This window comes from Neofelis nebulosa, chromosome X (assembly GCF_028018385.1).
Source record: "Neofelis nebulosa isolate mNeoNeb1 chromosome X, mNeoNeb1.pri, whole genome shotgun sequence".
Lineage (NCBI taxonomy): Eukaryota > Metazoa > Chordata > Mammalia > Carnivora > Felidae > Neofelis > Neofelis nebulosa.
The window spans coordinates 33,864,965-33,887,535 of NC_080800.1; the positions used below are offsets into that span (position 1 = coordinate 33,864,965).

Consider the following 22,571-nt stretch of genomic DNA (forward strand, 5'->3'; position numbering starts at 1 on the left):
CTCTCTCTCCCAAAAATAAATAAACCTTAAAAAATTAAAAAAAAAATAAAAACAGACATGTAGATCAATGAAACAGACTCAAGTGCCCAGAAGTAAACCCAAGTATATATAGTCAACTAATATTTGACAAGAGATGCAAGAATACTCAATGGAGAAAAGACAGTCTCATCAATAAATGGTGCTGGGGAAAATTGAATATTCATATGTAAAAGAATGAAATTAGACCCTTATCTTATACCACTTGCAAAAATTAACTTGGCATGGATTAAAGACTTAAACATAAGACCTGAAACCATGAAATTCCTAGAAGGAAAATTAAGGAAAAGGCTCCTTGACATGGATCTTGGCATTGACTTTTTGGATATGCACTTAAAGCACAAGCAACAGAATAAAAAACAAGTAGGACTGCGTCAGACTAAAAAGCTTCTGCACAGCAATAAAAACAATAAAAAGAAGGGAAAAGACAATCTACAGACTGGGAAAAATATTTGTAAGCCATATACCTAAGGGGTTACAATCCAACATATATAAAGAACTCCTACAACTCAGTAGCAAAACCAAACCAAAACAACTCAAAAAACCCACAATCTCATTAAAAATGGGAAATATCTGAATAGAAATTTCTACAAAGAAGACACACGAAAGGTCAAAAAGTACATGAAAAGATGCTCAACATCAGTAATTATCAGGGAAATGCAAATCCAAACCGTAATGAGATATCCTCACTCCTGTTAGAATGCCATAACAAATCCTGGTATGATGTGAAGAAAAGAGAATCCTTGTGCACTGTTGGGAATGTAAATTGGTGCAGTCACCATGGAAAATAGTATGGAGATTACCCCCCAAATTAAAAATAGAACCTCCATATGATACAGCAATTCTACTTCTAGATATTTAGCCAAAGAAAACAAAAACACTAACTCAAAAGGTGTTCATTGCAGAATTATTCACAGTAGCCAAGATACAGAAACAACCTCAATGTCCACTGGTGGATGAATGTACAAACAAAATGGGAGATACACAGACAATGAAAGATTATTCAGCCAAAAAGAATGAAACCTTCCCATTTGCAACACCACAAATGGACCCTGAATAATCTAGGGCATTGTCCTAGATAAAATAGAGAAAGACAAATACTGTACAATCTGATTTCTATGTGAAATGCAAAAAAGAAAGAAAGAAAGAAAGAAAAAGAAAGAAAAAAGAAAACTGACAGAAAAATCTATTATCAAATTCAAATTTGTGGTTATCAGGGGTGAGAGTTGGAGGGATGGGGAATTGGAGAAACGTGGTCAAAAGGTGGAGATTTCCAGTTAGAAGATAAATACATGCTAGAGATGTAACCTGCAACATGATAAGTATAGTTAGCACCTGCTGTACGATATATAAGAAAGTTGTTGAGAGTAAAACCTAAGCATTCAAATCACAAGGAAAAATTTTTTCTTTTTTTGCTTTCCATTCTATTATATATTTATTTAATTTATACTGAGAGAGTGAGCATGCATGAGCAGGGGAGGGGGGAGAGGGGTGGGGGGGGGAGCATGCATGAGCAGGGGTGGGGAGGAGAGAGAGAGGGAGGGAGGGAGGGAGGGAGAGAGAATGAGAATCTCAAGCAGGCTACACGATCACCACATACCCTGACACGGGGGTCCATCCCACATCCTTGGGATCATGACCTGAGCTGAAATCAAGAGTCGGGATGCTCTACTGACTGAGCCACTCACCCAACCCTCCATTTTTTATTCATGAGCTGATGGAGGCTAACTAAACTTACTGTGGTGGTCATTTCACAATATATGTAAGTCAAACGATTTTGCTGTACACCTTAAACTCATACAAGGATGTAGGTCAATTATATGTAAATATAACTAGGGGAAAAAGATCCAGAGAAAAGAGAATGTGACATTGGCATACAGTGGATTCTCAAGGAGTAAGTTAAATTTAAAACACTCAATGAAATGATGGAGATATGTAATTTACCTTATAAGCAGTTCAAAGTAATAGTCATAAAGGTGCTTACTGAACTTGGGAGAAGAATGAATGAACACAGTGAGAACTTCAACCCACAGCTAAAAAATAGAATACAATATTAGAGAAGTCACAGTGCTAAAGAATACACTAAATGAACCGAAAGACACATCAGAGTGGTTCAATAGCAGACTAGATGCAGAAGGATCAGTGAGCTCACACACAAAGCAGTGGGACACAATTACAGCAATAAAAACAAAAACGAATGGAAACAGTGAAGATAGCTTAACTGACTTGTGGGACGTCAATTGGAGAAACATTCACCTTGAAGGAGTCCTGGAAGTGAGAAGAGAAACAGAAAGGGGCAGAAAACTTATTGATGAATTAATGGCTAACAACTTCTCTAACCCAAGTAAGGAAGCAGACAACTATCCAGATATAGGAAGCACAGAGAGTCTAAGAGAAACCCAAAGAGGCCCACATATCAAGACACAGCATAATTAAAAATTCAAATGTCAAAGTCAAGGAGAGACTCTTAAGGCAGCAAAAGAAAAACATCTTGTTAAGTTCAAGGGAGTCCCCACGAGCCCCCTTCAGATTTTTCAGCAGAAACTTTTCAGGACAGAGGGAGTGGCAAAACACATTCCAAGTGCTGAAGGGAAAAAAAAAAACAAACTTCCAACCAAGAATACTCTACCCAGTAAAAGTTTTCGTGCAGAATTTAAAGAGAGATAAAGATTTTTACAGATGAGCAAAAGTTAAAGAGCTCATCACCACTAAACTAGCCTTAAAAAAACTACTAAAGGGGACTTCTTTGAGTTGAAATGAAAGGGCACTAATTCATAACAAAAAAAAAAAACATATAAAAGACTCACTGCTAAAAATAAATATATAGTAAAGGTAGTGGGTTGATCACATAAAGCTAGTATCAAAGTTAAAAGAGTACTAAAGATAACTTTACAATAATTAGTTAAGGGATACATAAGATAAAAAGATGTGCATTATGACATCAAAAACATAAAATGAAGGAAAGAGAAGAAATGCAGAGCTTTAGAATGGATTCAAACTTGAGGTCTAATCACCTTAAAATAGGCTGTTAAAAGTTATGTGTAAGCCTCATGGTAGCCACAAAGCAAAAACCTATGGTAGAAACATAATATAATGAGGGGCGCCTGGGTGGCTCAGTCGGTTAAGCGGCCCACTTCGGCTCAGGTCGTGATCTCGCAGTCCGTGAGTTCAAGCATCACGTCAGGCTCTGTGCTGACAGCTCAGAGCCTGGAGCCTGTTTCAGATTCTGTGTCTCCCTCTCCCTGACCCTCCCTGGTTCATGCTCTGTCTCTCTCTGTCTCAAGAATAAATAAAGGTTAAAAATTTTTTTTAAAAAAAGAAACATAATATAATGAGAAAGGAATCTAAGCATACTACTAAAGTCATCAAACTACAAATAAAAGAGCGAGAGATGAAGTAAGGAAACCCAGGTAGTACAAAACAGCCAGAAATTTGGGCGCCTAGGTGGCTCAGTTGATTAAGCGTCCAGCTTTGGCTCAGGTCATGATCTCATCATGGTGTGTGAGTTTGAACTCCACATCCGGCTCTATGCTGACAGTGCAGAGCCTGCGTCAGATCCTCTGTCTCCATCTCTCTCTCTGCCCCTTCCAGTTCGTGCTCTCCCTCTCTTTAAAAAATATTTTAAAAAACATAGCCATAAATTAAGAAAATGACAATAAGTACATATCTGTCAATAACGACTTTCAAGGTAAATGTATTAAATTCTCCCATCAGGGGCACCTGGGTGGCTCAGTCAGTCGAGCATCTGACTTCGGCTCAGGTCATGATCTCATGGTTTGTGAGTTCAAGCCCCGTATGAGGCTCTGTGCTGACAGCTCAGAGCCTGGAGCCTGCTTCAGAGTCTGTGTCTCCCTCTCTGCTCCTCCCCTGCTCACACTCTGTCTCTCTCACTCTCAAAAATAAACATTAAAAAAATTAAAAACAATTCTCCCATCAGAAGACATAAAGTAGCTGAATGTATGTATATATAAAAAAAACAAGGGTGTCTGGGTGGCTCAGTTGGTTAAGTGTCCAATTTTGGCTCAGGTCATGATCTCACGGTTCGTGAGTTCAAGCCCCGTGTCAGGCTCTGTGCTGATGGTCCAGAGCCTGGAGCCTGCTTCGGATTCTGTGTCTCCTCTCTCTCTCTGCCCCTCCCCCACTCATGCTTGCTCGCTCTCTCAGAGACAAACATTAAAAAATTAAAAAAAAAGAAAAAACAACCAAGACTCATATATATGCTTCCTATAAGACACTCGCTTCAGATGTAAGGACACACACAGACTGAAAGTAAACGGTTAAGAAAACATACTCCTTACAAATGGTAACCAAAAGAGAGCTGGGGTAACTATAGTTACATCAGACAAAACTGACTTTAAAACAAAGACTCTAATAAGAGACAAAGAAGGGTATCATACAGTGAACACAATGATAAAGGGATCAATCCAACAAAAGGATATAACATTTGTGAATCTTTATGGACACAACATAGAAGCAACTAAATATATAAACCAAATGTTAACACACCTAAAGAGAGAAACAGCAGTACAATAATAGGACACTTCTTTTTAAATTTTTTAAGGATTTTTTTTTGTTTATTTATTTATTTTTTTTTTTTATTTTTTTATTTTTTTAAATTTTTTTTAACGTTTATTTATTTTTGAGACAGAGAGAGACAGAGCATGAACGGGGGAGGGGCAGAGAGAGAGGGAGACACAGAATCGGAAGCAGGCTCCAGGCTCCGAGCCATCAGCCCAGAGCCTGACGCGGGGCTCGAACTCAGACCGTGAGATCGTGACCTGGCTGAAGTCGGACGCTTAACCGACTGCGCCACCCAGGCGCCCCTTGTTTATTTATTTTTGAGAGAGCAAGCAAGCACACAAGCAGGGGAGGGGCAGAGAGAGAGAGAGAGAAGGAGACACCGAATCCAAAGCAGGCTCCAGGCTCAGAGCTGTCAGCAAAGAGCCTGACACGGGGCTCGAACCCACCAACCATGAGATGATGACCTGAGCCAAAGTTGGATGCTCAACCAACTGAGCCACCCAGGTGCCCCTGGTAACAGGACACTTTTTAATGCTCCACTTACAACAATGCATAGATCATCCAGAGAGAAAATTAATAAGGAGCCACTGGCCTTAAACTACATGTTAGATCAGATGGACTTAACAGATATATATAGAACAATCCATACACAAGCAACTGAATACATTCTTCTCAAGGACACGTGGAACATTCTCCAGGATAGATCATATGTTAGGCCATAAAACATTTAATGCATTTAAGAAGACTGAAATCGTATCAAATATTTTTTCAGACCACAGTGGTATGAAACTAGAAATCAATTATAAGAAAACTGGAAAATTCACAAATATTGAAGATTAAACAGTAGGCCACTGAACAAGCAATGGTCAGCAAGTCAAAAGAGCAATCTGAAAAAATACCGAGACAAATGAAAATGGAAATACAATGTACCAGAAAGTATGTGATGCAGCTAAAAGCAGTCCTCTCAGAGAAGTCCGGAGTGATAAATGCCTATCTCAAGAAGCAAGAAAATGCTCAATAAAACAACCTAACCTTACACCTGCAGGATCTAGAAAAAGGAAAAGCCCAAAGTTAGAAGAAATGAAATAGAGACTAAAAAGCCAATACAAAAGATCAATGAATATAAGAGTTGGTTCCTTGAAGATAAAATTCACAAACCGTTAGCTAGACTCACAAAGAAAAAAAGAGGACTCAAACTGAGAAATCAAAGAGGAAACATTACAACTGATAACACAGATACACAAAGGACAGTAAGAGGCTACTCTGAATAATTACACATCGAGAATCTTGACAACCTAGAAGAGATGGATAAATTCCTAGAGTCATACAACCTTCTAAGATTGAATCATGAAGAAATAGAAAATCTAAAGAGACCTATTACTTAGTAAGGATACTGAACTGTTAATCAAAAACCTCCCAACAAACCAAAGACCAGGACCACACAGCTTCACTTGTGAATTCTCCCCCAAAATTCAAAGAAAATACAGATCCTTCTCAAGTGCTTCCAAAACAACAACAACAACAACAACAACAACAACAACAACAAAGAACAGAAGAGCAAGTGTTCTGTATAGAAGTTGTTTATGTGACTTGGCATCCATTTCTGCCCAGAGCTGCACATATACAATCACAGGGGCTTAATTGGCTTGTACTCCATATCTGGCCTCGGGATCAGAACTGGCTCTTCTGTTCCTGATGCCAAGAGGAATTAATGTGCCTCATCTTCCTCCTTGAGTCAGACCAGGCTGGCCTCCTGGAATGGATCGGGGAGGGAAGAGGTATATGCAGATTCCCAGACTCCTAAGATTGTGAGGTATGATAAGAGAAACAGAAAAAAACAAAACAAAACCCAGCTCGCTCGGGACTGCGCTTGGACAAACTTAACGACTAACCATAAATGACACACAGGTAGTGTATATATTGCCCTGGCAGGAAGAGCTGGTTGGAAGTCTCACCAGTGGGGAGGACGCTTCACCCAGGACCGTCAGCTGGGACTCCAGTCAGGCTGTTCAGCAGGGCTTCCCCAGCCAGAAAGTTGGATGTTGTAAGTACCTGATTCGATATGTCAAGCCTTCTTTGTTCTTCTCTGTACCTCTCTCCCTAAGTTTACTATAATTGTTTATTTCCTTACATTCCTTTTCCCTTATAATTAATAAATTCTTCCTCCACAAAACTGGAAGAGCAGCTATCATGGATTCCTATTATTTAGAACAGGAGGGAACATTTCTAAACTTATTTTATGAGGCTAGCATTTCCCTTATACCAAAATCAGATAAGGCCACCATAGGAAAAAAATTACAGGTCAATATCCCTGATGAACATAGATTCAAAAATCCTCATCAAAACATCAGCGAACCTATAATGTATTGTATTTCAACAATACATTAAAAGAATCATATGCCAACATCATTTCAGGGATGCAAAGATGGTTCAACATCTGCCAATCAATGTGATATAATATGTTAACAAAATGAAGGATAAAAATTATATGATCCTCTCAATAGATACAGAGAAAGCATTTGACAAAATTCAATATCCATTTAGGATAAAAACTCTCAGCAGAGTGGTTATAGGGGAAACAAAATAGTAAATGCCGTATATGACAAGCCTACATTGAACATCACACTCAATGGTGAAAAGCTGAGAGCTTTTCCTCTAAGATCAGGAACAAGATAAGGATGCCCATTCTCACCACTTTCATTCAACATAGTACTCGAAGTCCTTCCCAGAGCAATTAGACAAGAAAAAGAAATAAAAGCCACCCAAATTAGAAAGGAAGTAAAACTTACTATTTGCAGATGACACATATGGAAAATCCTAGACTCCACCAAAATACTGTTAGAACTAATAAATGAATTCAGTAAAGTTAAAGGATATAAAATCAACATACAAAAATCTTTTGCCTTTTTGTACACTAATAGCAAACTATCAGAGAGAGAAATTAAGAAAACAATCCCAATTGTTTTCCAAGGAATAAATTTAGGAATAAACTTAACCAAGGAAGTCAAAACCTGTACACTGAAAACCATAAGACATTGATGAAAGAAACTGAAAAAGACACACAAATAGAAATATATTCCATCTTCAAGAACTGGAAGAATTAATACTGTTAACATGTCCATACTATCCAAAGCAATCTGCAGATTCAGTGAAATCTCTATCAGAATTCAAAAGCCATTTTTCATAGAAATATATCAAACAATGCTAACATTTGTACAAAATTACAAAAGATCCTGAAAACCAAAAGCAACTTTGAGAACCAAGTTGGAGGCATCATGATTCCTGATTTTAAACTATATTACAAAGCTATAGTAAACAAAACAGTATGGTATTGGCATAAAAACACATAGATCAATGGAACAGAATATAGATCCCAAAATAAACTCATACATATATGGTCTAATTTATGACAAAGGAGCCAAGAGTATAAAATAGGGAAAGGAAAGGATGGTCTCTTCAATAAATGGTCTTGGGAAAACTGGACTACTATCTTATACCATATACAAAAATAAAATCAATTGGGTTAAACACTTAATGTAAAACCTGAAACCATAAATATCCTAGGGCTTAAAAAAAAGGCAATAAGCTCCTTGACATAGGTTTTGGTGATAATAGTCTGAATTTGACATCAAAAGAAAAGCAAAAAGTTTTCAGGAAGATGGCAGGATAGGAGGATCCTAGGCTCACCGCATCCCATGTATATACCTAGATAACACTTAGATCATGAAAACAACCAGAAAATGACCCAGAGACTGGCACAACAGGCTCTCCACAGCTAAATATAGGAAAGAGGCCACAGCAAAGAGGCTAGGAAGGGTAGAGATGCAATCAGGAGACAAACTGACTGGTGGGACTGTCCATGGGAAGGAGGAATGCTGTGGGTGTGGAAAGGGGAGAGTAACAGACCCCACAACAGGTACTCCAGGCATGGGGGACCAGCACTGGGAAGATGAGTCCCCAGAATATTTGGTTTGAAAAGCACAGGGGTCAACTCTGTGAATCCTTACAGTGGGGCTCAACACATGGAACTTTGAAACAGTGGGCTCAGATGTGAAGGCTACAGGAAACTGAGTCCCCACCCTTAAAAAGGCAGCACAACAGGGGAGCCTGGGTGGCTCAGTTGGTTAAGCTTCTGACTTCGGCTCAGGTCATGATCTTGAGGTTCATGAGTTAGAGTTTGAGTCCTGCATCGGGCTTTGTGCTGACAGCTCAGAACCTGGAGCCTGCTTCAGATTCTGTGTCTCCCTACTTCTGCCCCTCCCCCCCCCAACTCTCTCTCTCTCTCTCTCTCTCTCTCTCTCTCAAGAATAAATTAACATTAAAAAATTTTTTTTAAAAGACAGCGCAACAAAAAGCCCTGCTGAGATACAGCAGAAAAGCAGCAGTTCGAAAAATGCCTGGGGTATACAGGGAAAAGATTTGTTTCCTAAGCTCAGCGCATGTGCTGGAGGGGCAGGGATTTTTGACAGACTTCTCCAAGAACAAAAGAGTTGGAGGGCCCCATTTCCCACCCAAGCCCTCCAGCCCAGATACACCAACACCTGCAGGAACCAGTGCAGCACTAACACTCTTCATCTATCTTGCTATCTTGCCCTGGCACCTTGCTGGCACTGTGCACCTCCCTTCTTGCCCGATATTCTCCTGTGGCCCCACCCCCTCCAACACACCCTTGGCAGGAGTCCATCCAAAGTGGTGCCCCAAGTACAGCAGTGTGCAAGCAACCCCAACAGGGGCAAGCACCATGTCAAAGTGTCTCCTGCCCCAGGGAGAGGGGAAGAAAACCACACACACCAGTTTAACTTCAGCCCCAGCAGTAGGCTGGGAGCAGACATCTTGACTGACTACAGGCACCGCCCGCCAATGAAAACTTCTCAGGGTACAACACAGAGAGAGCACCCTGCAGTTCGGTGCTCCTGCAGTTCTGGCAAATGTCTGGTCTGACCCAACTCAGGTCCAAGGCAGCCCTGGACTGGCTCACAAAAAACACAGGGACCGAGTCCTGTCCACAAAGGACAAACCGGTTCTGGTGAACACGGTACATTGCACTGCAGGGCACTAAAGGAAGAGAAGGAACTATATCCCACTTTTGTAACACACAGAGAGGCAAAACGAGGAGACAGTGGAATATGTCCTAAATGAAAGAACAGGAAAACAAAAGCATAGCAAGAGCGCTAAAATAAATGGAGATAAGTATTATGTCTGACAGAGAATTTAAAGTAATGGTCATAAAGATACTCACCTAGACTTGAAAAAGGAGTGGAGAACCTCAGTGAGACCCTCAATAAAGAGAGAGAAAACATAAAAAAGAACCAATCAGAGATGAACTTAACTGTAACTAACGATATTCTACATGGAATAAATAGTAGACTAGAGGAATCAGAAGAGCAGATCATCAACCTGGAGGACACAGTAATGAAAAGCAATCAAGCTGAATAGAATAGAGAAAAAAGAACAGTAAAAAATGAAAATAGATTAAGGGAACTCAGTTACATCATCAAGCATAATAACATTTGCATTACAGGGATTCCAGAGAAAGAGGAGACAGAAAAGGGGGCAGAAAAATTATTTGAAAGAATAACAGCTGAAAACATCCTGAATCTGGGAAAGGCAACAGAATCCAGGTCCAGGAGGCACAGAGAACCCCCAGCAAAATCAACCCAAGAAAGTCCACAACAAGAAACAGAGTAATTAAAATGACAAAAAGCAGCAAAAACAGTTACACACAAGGGAAACCCCATAAGGTCATCAGCTGATTTTTTAGCAGAATGCTTGCAGGCCAGAAGGGAGTGGCACAATATATTCAAAGTGCTAAAAGTGAAAAACCTACAGCCAAGAATGCTCTATCCAGCAAGGCTATCATTCAGCATAGAAGGAGAGATAAAGAGGTTCCTGGACAAACAAAAGTTAAAGGAATTCGTCACCACTAAACTAGCCTTACAAGAAATGTTAAAGGGGATTCTTTGAGTGGAAAAAGGAAAGACCATAATCAAGAATAAGAAAAGTATGAAGCAAAAAAGTAGTAAAAATAATTATATCTATAAAAATCAGTCAAAGGGGGCACCTGGGTGGCTCGGTCGGTTAAGCGTCTGACTCTTGGTTTCAGCTCAGGTCATGATCTCACAGTTCATGAGTTTGAGCCCTGCATCGGGCTCTGTACTGACAGTGTGGAGCCTGCTTGGGATTCTCTCTGTCCCTTTCTCTCTGCCCTGCTGCTCTGTGTCTGTCTCAAAAAATAAATTAAAAAAAATTTGTTTAAATCAGTCAAGGGATTCACAAAATAAAAGGGTGTAAAGTTTGACATCACATACCTAAACCTGGGAGCAGAGAAGAGTAAAAATTTAGTGATTTTAGAATGGTCTCAAACTCAAACATCAACTTAAAATGCATAGAGGTTACATATAAACCCAAAGTAACCACAATTAAAAAGAACAGTAATACATATGCAAAAATAAAGGGAAAGGAATCCAAGTCTATCACTAAAGAAAGCCAACTTATGAGAAAAGAGAACAAGGGAAGAAACAGAAGAAAGACAAAAACAACCATGAAACAAGTAACAAAATGGCATAAGTACAAATGTATCAATAACAACTTTGAATATAAATTGACTAAACACTCTAATCAAAAGAGATGTATGGTGATGGAATGGATAAAAAAAAAAAAAACAAAACAGGACCCAGCTATATGCTGCCTACAAGAGACTCACTTCAGACCTAAAGACACATGCATATTTTTTAAAAATTTTTTCTTAACATTTATTTATTTTTGAGACAGAGAGGGAGCATGAACAGGGGAGGGTCAGAGAAAGAGGGAGACACAGAATCTGAAACAGGCTCCAGGCTCTAAGCTGTCAGCACAGAGCCCGACGCGGGGCTCGAACCCATGGACCGTGAGATCACGACCTGGGCCGAAGTCGGACGCTTAACCGACTGAGCCACCCAGGCGACCTGACACATGCATATTCAAAGTGAAGGGATGGAGGGCACCTGGGTGGCTCAGTCAGTTAGGCAACTGACTCTTGATTTTGGCTCAGGTCATGATCTCATGGTTCGTGAGTTCGAGCCCCACATCAGGCTCTGTGCTGACAGCGCGGAGCCTGCTTGGGATTCTCTCTCTCTCTCTCTCTCTCTCTCTCTCTCTCTCTGCCCCTCCCTCACTCTCTCTCTCAAAAATAAACTTTAAAAAAAAGAAAGTGAAAGGATGGAGAAATATTGATCACACAGATGGAAGTGAAAAGAAAGCCATGGTATCAATACTTGTATCAGACAAAATAGACATTAAAAACAAAGACTGTAACAAGAGACAAAGATGGGAACTATGTAATTGTAAATGGGGAGAAGCCAACAAGAAGATATAACAACTGTAAATATTTATGCACCCAACATGAAAGCACTCAAATACATAAAGCAGCTAATAGGAAACATAAGGGAAGTAACCAATAGGAATACAATAATGGTAGGGGGCTTTCACATCTCATTACATCAATGGCCAATTCAATCAAACAGAAAATCAACAAGACAATAGTGGTTTTAAATGACACATTGGACCAGATGAATTTAACAGATATATTCAGAACTTTATATCCCGAAACAGGAGAATACATATTCTTTTCAAGTGCACATGGAACAATCTCCAGAACAGATCTCATGTTTGGCCACAACAAAGTCTCACAAATTCGAAAAGACTGAGGTCATACCATGCATCTTTTCTCACCACAACATTATTAAACTTGAAATCAACTATAAGAAAAGAAAGAATCTGGAAAGAAACAAATACATGGAGGTTAAATGACATGCTACTAAACAATGAATGGCTCAAGGAAGAAATCAAAGAGGAAATCACAATATAAATGGTGACAAATGAAAATGAAAACACAGTGGTCCAAAGTCTTTGTGATGCAGCAAAAGCCATTCCAACAGGGAAGTCTATTAGCAATACAGGCTTACCTCAAGAAGCATGAAAAATCTCAAACAACCTAATCTTACAGAAAAAAAAAAAAAAAAAAAAACACCCAAAGGAGTGGGTGGAACCAGAAAAAAACCCACCCAAAACCAGTAAAAGGAAGGAAATAATAAAGACTGGAGCAGAAATAAATGAAATACAACCTAAAAACCCCCAACAGAACAGATCAATGAAACCAGAAGCTCATTTCTTGAGAAGATTAACAAAATTTATAAACCTTTAGCCAGACTAATCAAAAAAAGAAAAAAAGAGCACTGAAAAGCAAAAATCATGGAGGAGAAATAACAACCAACACCACAGAAAAACAAATAATTATTAAGAGAATATTATGAAAAACTATATGCCAACAAATTGGATAGCCTAGAAGAAATGGATACATTCCTAGAAACATGTAACCTCCTAAAACTGAATCAAGAAGAAATAGAAAATTGGAACAGCCTGATTACCAGCAATGAAATTGAATCAGTAATCAAAAAACTCCCAGGAAACAAGTCCAGAACCAGTTGGCTTCACAGTTGAATCCTATCAAACATTTAAAGAAGAGTTGATACATATTCTTCTCAAAATATTCCAAAAAATAAAAGCGGTGGGAAAGCTTCCAAAATCATTCTATGAGGACAGCATTACCCTGATACCTAAACCGGATAAAGACACCACAAAAGAAGAACTACAGGCCAATATCTTTGATGAACAGAGATGCAAAAATTCTCAACGGATTATTAGCAAACCAAAATCCAAGGATACATTAAAAAAAGTATTCACCATGATCAAGTGGGATTTATTTCTGCAATGCAAAGATGGCTCAGTATTCACAAATCAATGTGATACATCAATAAGAGAAAGGATAAAAACCATATGATTATCTCCACAGATCAAGAAAAAGCATTTTGACAAAGTACAACATCCATTCATGATAAAAACCTTCAACAAAGTAGGTTTAGAGGGAACATACTTCAACATTATACAGGCCATATATGAAAATACTGTTTTTCTGTAGTCTAATTTTTTTTTTTTTTTTGTAAGTAGGCTTCACGCCTTCAGCATAGAGTCCAATGCGGGGCTTGAACTCATGACCGTGAGATCAAGACCTAAGATGAGATCAAGAGTTGGATGCTTAATCGACTGAGTCCCCCAGGTGCCCCTGGGCCATATATGAAAAACCCACAGCTAACATCATCGTCAATGGTGAAAAACAGAGCTTTTGCCTTAAGATGAGGAGTAAGAGGGGGCGCCTAGGTGGCTCAGTCAGTTAAGTGTCCAACTTCAGCTCAGGTCATGATCTCGGGGTCCGTGAGTTCAAGCCCCGTGTCGGGCTCTGTGCTGACAGCTCAGAGCCTGGAGCCTGCTTCCGATTCTGTATCTCCTTCTCTCTCTGCCCCTCCCCAGCTCATGCTGTATCTCTCTCTCTCAAAATAAATAAACATTAAAAAAAATTTTTTTTAAAAGATCAGGAATAAGAGAAGTATGTCCACTATCACCACTTTTATTCAACATATACTACTGGAAGTCCTAGCCACAGCAATCAGACAACAAAAAGAAATAAAAGACATCCAAAATTCTCACTATTGGCAGATGACATGAGACTATATATAGAAAATCCCAGGGGCGTCTAGGTGGCTCAGTCAGTTGAGCATCTGACTTTAGCTCAGGTCATGATCTCATGGTTCGTGGGTTTGAGCCCCGCATCGGGCTCTGTGCTGACAGCTCAGAGCCTAAAGCCTGGAGCCTGCTTCGGATTCTGTGTCTCCTTCTCTCTCTGCCCCTCTCCCGCTCACACTCTTTCTCTCTCAAAAATAAATAAACATTAAAAAAGAGGCAGAGAAAGAAAAGCAAGTTCCAATCCTCTAAGATGGCCCTTGGCAAGAGCTTCAGGAATGTGGCCCTCAACCATGTGCCCGGAGGTCACATCAGGAACAGCAATGGCAACAGGGAAGATGAAAGTAACGTAAGATGAATCTGGCTAAATGGGGAAAGAAAATTTAAACTCCTGAGTCATTACAACACCAAGCATTTTACTACAATACCACTGCACTGAAACAACTCTCTATAAGGTAACAGAATTGGTAAAAAGTATAAAAATACATAGATTTATTACTGTAACTGAACCACCTATCTCAATCAAACCTTTCCTTGAAAGCTCTGGTTAAAATGCCAATGTAAATATGTCATGGGGGTCACACATGAGGACCTTGACACCAAATATCTTGTCCAACCGAGACAGGCAAACTGAAGGACTCTCTAAAAATCTGCTTTTTGCTCCTCTTCCTGCTTCCATTCTTGCTATTCTTGCATCCCCGCTTTACACATATGTTATAATGCAAATAGTGTATGTCCTCCTCCTAAGGGACAAGAAATTAATGACTTCTTTCGAACAGATAACATTTAAGGAAGGACCAGGTGAGACTGACCAGAGGAAGCCATCATAGGCATATGCCAGACCACCAGCGCTAGATATCTCGATGTCAAGATCTCCTGGCTCCAAAGACTCACACCTGGGCCCTCGTCTTTGTTCTGACCGGTTCCTGGATGCCTGAGAGGGCACGTGCACCAGACCACGATCCTCAGTATAAGCCCCAGACCCGGAACAAAGATGGGACACTCTCTCCTTTCCTTTCTGAGTCTCCCAGACGCTCTGTACCTACACGCTTTCTATACCTTCAGTAAACTTCACTTTCACCTCCTGCTGGCTCCTACTTAATTTCCAGACTGGGGCCCGATTGGCTGGTCCTAAGGGACGGCCTCTCTGGGTCCTTGGACCCTGCCTGCTGGCATCACAACTATTTCATCAGTAATTTAGCAAGTATCTGAAAGGATGAGATAGACTCAGACAGGGGTCAGCAAACAGTTTTTGGTAAAGGGCCAGATAGTAAATATTTTGGACTTCACGGGGCTGGATGGTCTCTGTCCTAACTACACAGCTATGCCACTGGAGTGCAAAAGCAGCCACAGACAATGCACCAATGAATGAGGGTGGTGGCGTTCCAACCAAATTTCACTCGCAAAAGCCATAGTTTGCCAACGTAGAGGAAAAGCAAGTTGTCCGGCTTATTCATTTTTCTATGAAACTAACGAGTCAGGAAATGTATGCTCATGTAATGTAGCCTGCAAGGCCAGCTTCCCACACAGTGGAGCCATGTAGGCTGGTGATCCCTGAGAGCGAGTCCCTAGCTGGGACAAAAGGTTCCAAAGATGGAAGTAAGGTGGTAGGGATTGGGAATAAAGATGTAATGAGTTGAGTTCCTGTCAAAGGAGCCTAAAACATTTTGCACGATTCTTCAGAGTTTACATGAAGCCCTAAAAGTACACGGGGGAAAAGGAAGAAAGACTTATCATTATCATTGCATTAATGCTGAAATGAGACGTAAAACTGTAGCTTTTGATTAAACCAAGATTGTTTGAAATACTTAGTCTTATTCACTGTAATAGATGAAATTAAAAAACAAAAACAGAATGCCCTTTGTAGCCACGTGGATGGAACTGGAGAGTGTGATGCTAAGTGAAATAAGCCATACAGAGAAAGACAGATACCATATGGTTTCACTCTTATGTGGATCCTGAGAAACGTAACAGAAACCCATGGGGGAGGGGAAGGAAAAAAAAAAAAAAAGAGGTTAGAGTGGGAGAGAGCCAAAGCATAAGAGACTCTTAAAAACTGAGAACAAACTGAGGGTTGATGGGGGGGGTGGGTGATGGGTATTGAGGAGGGCACCTTTTGGGATGAGCACTGGGTGTTGTATGGAAACCATTTTGACAATAAACTTCATATATTGAAAAAAAAAATAAAAATAAATAAAATGAAAACAAAAACAAAAACGTGAAGCACCATTGTCCATGACCCAGCATAACATTCTGCCTCTTGAGCATTCAGTCAGGTTGGCCATTCTTGTTGCATAGCAGCTTCTGGACAACATCGAGCAAGATCTACTTCTATCCTTTTCTGTTTCTGGTTTTTGGTTTGTTTGTTTGTTTGTTTGTTTTCAGAAGACCCTGCTTGCCTCATTTTGTAGCTACAAAATTTACATCACGGAGAAAGGCACATTGCTAGAAAAGTGTACCTCAAACTTTCAGTTGCTTAGGAATCACCTGGAGGTCTTGTTAAAATGTAGATTAGACCCAGTAGGTCTGCGATGGGGGAGAATTTGTATCTCTAACAAGCTCCCAAGCGATGCGGATGCTGCTGGTCCACAGACCACACTTTGAGAACCACTGTTCTTAAAGAGAGCCATCATTCTCTGAGGAACTCTAAGAGACTTGGGGAAGCTCCCTGGAGCAGGATCTGGGGCCTGAGGGCTCCTGGACTCCCCTCATTCCTTTTGGGCAAACAACTGAATGATGGCCTCCAGCATAGGCATATCCTGGACAGGTTCAACAAAGACAACTATTCTGGATGGCAGGTGAATGAGGCTTACTAGCGAAGACAAACCTTTTTAGTTGGAAAACAAGTGGGTTAGCTCTGGGAGTCCAGGTTAAGCAGGTTATGCCCCAGACCCAGAAATGAATGGAGATAGCTCGAAAGTGCCAGTTCCTGAAGTTCGTGGTAACTAGATGAGGCACTGAATCTGGCCTTTGCTTTTAATGAAATCACTGAGCCCTTCCTGTGAGAGGTCTCCCCCTCACCTTTGCCCTGCTGCAAGGACTCACCTGCAGCATTCCCAACTGCAGCCTGTATAGAAGGTTCCGGGCTGTGGGTGTGGACACAATGAGGAGTCTCCTTTTCTCATAAAACTGGTCCAGAAGTGCCGCTGCTGTTCTGACACCCACGTTGACATTCATGGCTGGAATGAGAAATGGCCAGATGCGTGAGAAAGTCTCTGCTTGCTCTGGCTCAACCTAGCCTGTGATAACCTACAGAAGTGTATGCATCAAGAAGTAAACCCCAAGATAAAATTTCACCTGTAAGTGGTTCATGTGGGAGATGGTCCCAAGAAGCACGGGGTTGGGGAATGGGGAAGTATATCAGTTTTTTTCTTACAGCTATCCCAGAGCACCATAACTGTAGGGGCTTAACCCACCAAATTCTCCTCCAGTCCTGGCAATCAGGAGTTTCAAATCAGTTTCACTGGGCTAAAGTCAAAGGGTTGCCAGGCCTGCATTCCCCCCGGTGCTCTAGGGAAGAACCTGTATCCTTGCCTTTCCCAGCATCTAGAGGCCACCTTCATTTCCAGGCTCATGGCCGTTCTTGCATCTTGGAAGTCAGCAGCGTGCTATCTTCACCTCTTTCTCCTCTCCACCTTCTGCTTCCATCGTTTTCTCTGCCTCCCCCTTATGAGGACCCTTGTGACTACACTGGGCCCACCTGGAAAATCCAAGCTACCCTCCCCATCTCAAAATCCTTGATTACCTCTGCAAAGTCCCCTTTATATTCACAGGTCCTAGGTAATATATTTGGGTAATATATTATTCAGGTAATAGATGCAGGTAATATATTATTACAGGTAATATAGTCACAGATTCTAGGGATTAGGCTGTGGAACATCTTTGGAGGATGGGCATTACTCTCCCTGCCTCAGGAAGTTATTTGTACCTTAACGTATGAAACTGAAGAACACTGGGAATTTAGCTGATGGTCTACATGTGTCTCTCTCTCACCCAACTCTGAATGGCTGGGGTTTAAAAGGAAGCATAAAGATGAGAAAGTACCAGGAAATGCGGGGTGGGGGGGAGAAGTGGAGTATATAAATAAAAGATATGCCCAGAATCTTCTGGCTAGTCCAAATTTCACACCATTATCATTACCCAGCCCAATCTGTGTTCCTCGGTAATAAGAGCGGACATGCATTGAGCCCTTACCCTGTGACAGGCACTGCTCTAGTCCACTGTTCAATGGATGACCTCATTTACTCCTTACGACAACTCAAGTAGTAGGTAAGGTATGGTCTTCCTCATTTGACCTGAGGAGGAAACATCCTGAATGCCCATGGTCTGTGTGACTTTCAAGCCAGCGCTGCAAAGCAGGCATTATACTGTCCATACGCAGTAGTATCCTGGCTTTGCCAAAAAAAGACCCTCACATTTGTAGAAGGGAAGGCTAAGGGTACCTAAAGCGGACTCTGCTAATTTGCAAAGTCACTAATGGCAGGCCCTGGGTTCCCACCTCCAGCTTCTTCCTTGGAGGGCATGAGAGAGAAATCAGGAGACGGACAGAGGCAAAGGAGGAAGGTGGATGAGATGAGCTGCCCCAGATTCAGGGACCATTTTCCCTCCTCAGATAAAGAGGGATGGCGCTGAACCTTTCAAAGTGTACAGAATGAAGTCCTCGCTCCCTGTACTGGAATCCAGAACCCAAGGGTCTTCGGGTTCTGCCGCTGGCTGGGTAGAGGGCTGTATTCATACCTGCACAGGTGGGCTCCGTGCCAGACCAGGCCAGGTTGGACTGACAGACTCGGGCAGGACTACCCTGTAGCTCATAGCCACCGATGCAGGAGAACTCACAGGTGGCCCCGTAATTATCGCCATCGCTGGAGCACTTCACGTAACCGTTCTCTGGGGCGTTGAGTTTGCCACAGCGGCGGACTGTAGGGACACAAGGCCAGAGGAGGCTCAGTGCTGAGCTACCCTCCACAGAGTAACCAGGGAAGGCGGCAGTCTTGCAGTCAAGCTCCTCTACTGGCCTGTGAATGAGTGAGGGGGCACATATGACTATCTGGCCAGTGGGTGGGCCTTGGAATGTTTACCATTCATACCAATGAGACCACCGAGATCAACTGGTTTAGTCCCTGTGCTATACATGAGGAGGTTGAACCCAAAAGAATAAAGAATAAAGATGGTTAGGAATTAGCTGCCCGAGCCATGAGGCATAAAATAAATCTTAAAAATATTTTTTTCAGGGAGAACAAAGGTTCTGGAACACCAAGAACATGGATTCCTGATGGCCCAAGCTAGGGGGCTCCTAACCTCCTTCATAGAAGGACTTAGAGGCTTTAGCTGGTCACTCAAGCCCGGGGATGAAAAAGTCATCAAAATAAGATTCTTCTGGGACAGCCAGCTGTGGGCTCATGTGACACTGGCTCACTGCTCCCTCCGACCTCATAAATAATCTGCCGGCACTGAACCTCATCCAGAGTTGTATTCTGAAATTCAGCCATTAAGATGGCCCCCTTCCCCTAGCCTCGTCATCAGAGGCTAATCCAAAGCTGGCAAGTATCTCTATGGCAGCAGGAGTTCATAAAGGGTTCTTGCTTGAGGGCCTACTTCCCTTTGCTCCTGTAAAGAGAGGAAAAAGCCAATAAGCAGTATTCTTACCTCTTACTTTAACTCGAAATTTGCAAACGCCCTTGTTCTCAGCTCTGTCATAGACTGTGTACTGGATCTTGTGGTCTCCTTCTGGAAAGTTTGAGCCTGGTGGGAGGCCTTTTAGAATAACACTTAAAGAAGGGGAAAAAAACCAGAAACACCAAAGACGATCATTAAGGGCCTAACAACAACTAGGCCACTGTGGGCCCAAGGATCCACGATGATCATTACGGGCACGTGTTCAGCACCCACTCTGCCCTGGATGTGGAGACACTGAGGGAGAGCCATTAGGCCAATCCGACTAGAACAAAGATTTCTTGAAGAACAGAACTTCCTGAGCTTTATTCTGCTTTGGAAGAGCAGTTTGAGACCAGAACAAGGAAGTCGCCAGTTCCTGGCAAATTTAGATTCATTTTTCTCACTGGGAGGTAGGACAGATGATGGGGCATGCTGAGAACCCAGGGCACAAGTCTTCTTCCAGGCCCACCTTTGTTCCAGGGGGACCCTTAATTGCCTCACTCTGGAGAGGGTGAGGGAATTTTCTGTGAGGAAAATCATTTGAGGGTATAGTCCAAGTAGTCATTGGAAATTTGGGCCTGCAGGGGGGTGCTAGAATTGCCTCTTTTTTTGCTATCTGGCCTAGTGGAGAGGTTCCGTGAGCAAAAGGCAACTTTATTGTGATTCCTTGATTATCCCGGTGTAGTAATAATAATAAGTTCTTTGTACTTACATAAACCTTATATACATATTTTAGGCACAGTTCCAGGTTTTTTACACATATTAAACCTCACAACAACCTTATGAGATAGGTATTATTATCTCCATTTCACAGATGAGGAAACTGAGGCATCAAAAGTTTAGGGAACTCACCCAAGATCACGTAACTAGGGCGACTGTAGTAGCTTTCTTCTTGGCTGTCTGAGGAGAATACCAATAAGTGCGGCATGATCACATGCCAGGTTGGTTGGTTTTCCAATACATGGTTCATTGGCCTTCTCTCTACAGTTCTCAGCAATGATGAGAATATTTGCTAATAATGAATATGTGAAATTATCATTGTCACTACTGAAGAGAGCCTCCCAGAGAGGTGGACAGGGTGTCTGTCCATAAGGTGTGAACTGAAGGGTCTTAGGAAAGTGCCAGAAATCCCACCATTAGAAATGTATCACTTTGGGTCTTAGATGCTCAAAGGTCCTCAGGAAGCACAATTCAAATGCACATAAACCTGAGAGCAGGGCGCCTGGGTAGCTCAGTGAGTTAAGCATCTGACTCTTGATTTCAGCTCAAGCCATGATCTCACGGTTCCTGGGATCAAGCCCCACATCAGGCTCTATGCTGACAGTGCGGAGCCTGCTTGGGATTCTCTCTCTGCCCCTCCCCTGTGTGTTCTCTCTCGTTATCATTCTCGTTCTCTCTCTCTCTCTCTCTCTCTCTCCCTCAATAAACATTTAAAAAAACCTGAGAGGAATCATACTTCAAATATGAGTGGCCGCTAACCTCTTAGAGACTCTATTTCATCTGCGACATGAAAATAACCATCACCAGGAGTCAATAAGTGAATTCACAGGAAACACTTGTTTCCGAGCTTAGGGGTGAAGACTGAACATCTTCCCAGTAGATGTTCTCTCATTGCCCATAATTGCTTAAGATATTTCCTCTTGCGCAGTGAGCCTGATAGGATTCTAGCAAGGCTTTCCCCGCCGTGTAGCTCATAAGGCAGTAAGTCAGAGGTATCCTTTGTCCGCAGATGGAAACTCAAGTAGGGAGGTCTGACAGGGCCGTGAACTTTAAGGCACAGATGTGAACGTGCTGACATGAAGTAGTGGCATCCAGGGAACAAGAAGACCAATCAGACAGCTGCAGGGGGACAGGCCCAGGTGCTAGACTAGAACAACATGTAGCTGAACTTTCCCAAAGGGAACCATACATTTGAAAAAGCATTCTGGATGTATGTCAAACTATTACTACAGTTGGTCCCGGAGAATGGGGTTGGGGTGGGGAAGAAAGCTGAAGACCCTTCCTCTGGTTTTATAAACTTCTTCTGTAAGTCTTTAATGTAGTCACAAGTTGATTTTTATTTTTTTTAATGTTTGAAAATTAATTATTTAGAGACACAGAAAGAAAGTCAGAGGGGGCAGAGAGAGGGAGAGAGAGAGAATCCCAAGTAGGATCTGCACTCTCAATGTGGAACCCAACGTAGGGCTCAAACTCACAAAGTGCAAGATCATGACCTGAGCCGAAACCAAGAGTCGGATGCTTAACCGACTGAGCTGCCCAGGCGCCTCTATTTTTTATTTTTTTTTTAAGTTCATTTATTTTTGAGAGATAGAGCACAGAGAGGAGCAGAGGGAGAGGGATACAGAGAATCCCAAGCAGGTTCTGCACTGTCAGCACAGAGCCCGACGGCGGGCTGTATCTCAAGAACGTGAGATCATGACCTGAGCTGAAATCAAGAGTCGGATGCTCAAATGACTAAGCCATCCAGGCTCCCCATTGTGGTCACAAGTTTAAAAAAATTTAACTAGAAGTCAAAGTTTTGAAAGGAGCAGTTGCCAAAAACCAAGGGATAGAAAGTTCTGCACTAAACCATACTCACAGAGCACAAGGGGAGGGGGGCAGCGTCTGGCTCTACCTGGGACACACGGAGGCTTATCAGGGAGGCGGGTGATGGCTTAGTGAGGCCTAAGGGCTTCGGTAGGAGCCCCGTGGGCAGGCAACGGGGGTGATTTTATCCCAGAGTTAACCAGCTAGCGTCCTCTTTCTCCTCCCATCCCTCTTCTTCCCTTCTTCCCTTTCCTTTGACGAATATTTACCGAGTACCA

The 22,571-nt window shown here is 41.9% G+C and overlaps 1 protein-coding gene across 7 annotated transcripts in view; it reads right to left on the minus strand.

The window, feature by feature from the left end:
• SRPX (sushi repeat containing protein X-linked) overlaps positions 1–22,571 on the minus strand; it is a 112,237-nt gene that overhangs the window by 20,467 nt on the left and 69,199 nt on the right. For all 7 annotated transcript variants that reach the window (XR_009257075.1, XM_058713338.1, XM_058713340.1 and 4 more), the window contains 3 exons: positions 19,759–19,880; positions 18,850–19,029; positions 17,158–17,291 (listed from right to left, as the gene is read on the minus strand). Coding sequence is in view for 6 of the 7 variants with exons in the window: in XM_058713338.1 (XP_058569321.1) it covers positions 17,158–17,291; positions 18,850–19,029; positions 19,759–19,880 (436 nt within the window). In the remaining variant the exon portion in view is untranslated. The remainder of the gene's footprint in view (positions 1–17,157; positions 17,292–18,849; positions 19,030–19,758; positions 19,881–22,571) is intronic.